General features: G+C 40.4%; 1 protein-coding gene across 1 annotated transcript in view; it reads left to right on the forward strand.

Moving 5' to 3' along the window:
* LOC103369842 (mucin-5AC-like) overlaps positions 1 to 1,412 on the forward strand; it is a gene marked incomplete at both ends in the record, with an annotated part of 5,271 nt that extends 3,859 nt beyond the window's left edge. The window contains 4 exons of the mRNA XM_008298672.1: positions 304 to 491; positions 839 to 903; positions 1,000 to 1,145; positions 1,249 to 1,412. Of these exons, the coding sequence (XP_008296894.1) occupies positions 304 to 491; positions 839 to 903; positions 1,000 to 1,145; positions 1,249 to 1,412 (563 nt within the window). The remainder of the gene's footprint in view (positions 1 to 303; positions 492 to 838; positions 904 to 999; positions 1,146 to 1,248) is intronic.
* Between the last annotated feature and the right edge of the window lie 5 nt (positions 1,413 to 1,417).

Here is a 1,417-nt window from a genome sequence, read left to right on the forward strand (position 1 = left end):
CACCACCAGGTAACATGACCTCACCACCAGTCAATGCAACCTCACCCCCAGTCAGTATGACCTCACCACAACCACCCAATGCAACCTCACCCTCAGTCAACATGACCTCATCACCACTTAATGCAACCTCACCAGCACCCAATGCAACCTCACCCCAACCTAGTCCAACCTCATCAACAGGTAACATGACCTCATCACCCCTAAATATAATCTCACGACTAGTCAACATGACGTCACTGCAACTCAGCACAACTGCATCTCCTAATGTTACAGCCTCTCCATCTTTTGTTCTTAATGCTACAGCTGGCTCTACTGCTGCTCCTAATACTACAGCTGCTACGACTGCACCTCCAACAACAGCTCTAACTACAGCTTCATCCAGTGAAAACACCCTGGGTCTTCAGTTTAGCCTTAATCAAACCTTCACACCAGATCTGTCCAACCCATCGTCAACAGCATTTCAAAATTTAGCTGCAGTTGTGATCACAGAGGTGAGCTTCCCATATAGTATCTAATGATAAACTTGTTTCTTTCTTAACAATGGACAATGAATATAAGAAAATTCTTGTTGCTGTTGTTCATTTTAGCAAGAGTCATTGTTATTTGAATTTAAATTGACAACATACAATAAACACATTTGATGAATTAACAGAAATACAGCACATATGGAGCCTATTCCTGTTTATATGAAGTTCTTTTTTGGATTTTCTACTTTGCTTTAAACATTAAAAAATGCATTGTAGCTGTATGCTTTACCAAAACTACCAACTAGATAAAGTCAGATTTATTTGCTTTTATTTGGTGCTTCAAAGTATTTGACAGTAAAAATATATTTCAGGTAAACAGAGCAAGTCGGAACCTCTATGGATCAAGTTTCATTAACTCCAGTGTTGTGGCATTCACGTAAGCCCAATTTTCAGCCACGAACAATTTAAAAAAATAAAATAAAATGTCTTTTACTTGCCTTAATGGTATTGTTCTCTTTCACTGTCACAATAGTAATGGATCGGTGGTTGCCAATATGGATCTCATGTTTGTAAATCAAAGCTCAGTGCCTTCAACAACTAATGCAACTTCACAACTCAGTAGTGAGCTTACCAGCAGCTCCTCCTCCCTGAACATTATACCAGGCAGTCTTACTACAAGTAAGTGTAAAATCCAAAATCTTAATTAATGTGTTTATTGGCTGTATATGTAAAACATGTGACTGCATCATATTTTCATGGATTAACCAATGGTACTGTACAGTTTCCAGGTCTACTTCGACTGCTGCACCCACTGTTACGGCTGCCTCAACTGCAGCTTCAACTGCAGCTTCTAACACAACCGCTGCCACGACCGCAGCTTCCAACACAACTGCTGCTACAACTGCAGCTTCCAACACAACTGCTGCTACGACTGCAGCTTCCAACACAAC

This window comes from Stegastes partitus, unplaced genomic scaffold, assembly GCF_000690725.1.
Source record: "Stegastes partitus isolate 25-593 unplaced genomic scaffold, Stegastes_partitus-1.0.2 Scaffold29, whole genome shotgun sequence".
NCBI lineage: Eukaryota > Metazoa > Chordata > Actinopteri > Pomacentridae > Stegastes > Stegastes partitus.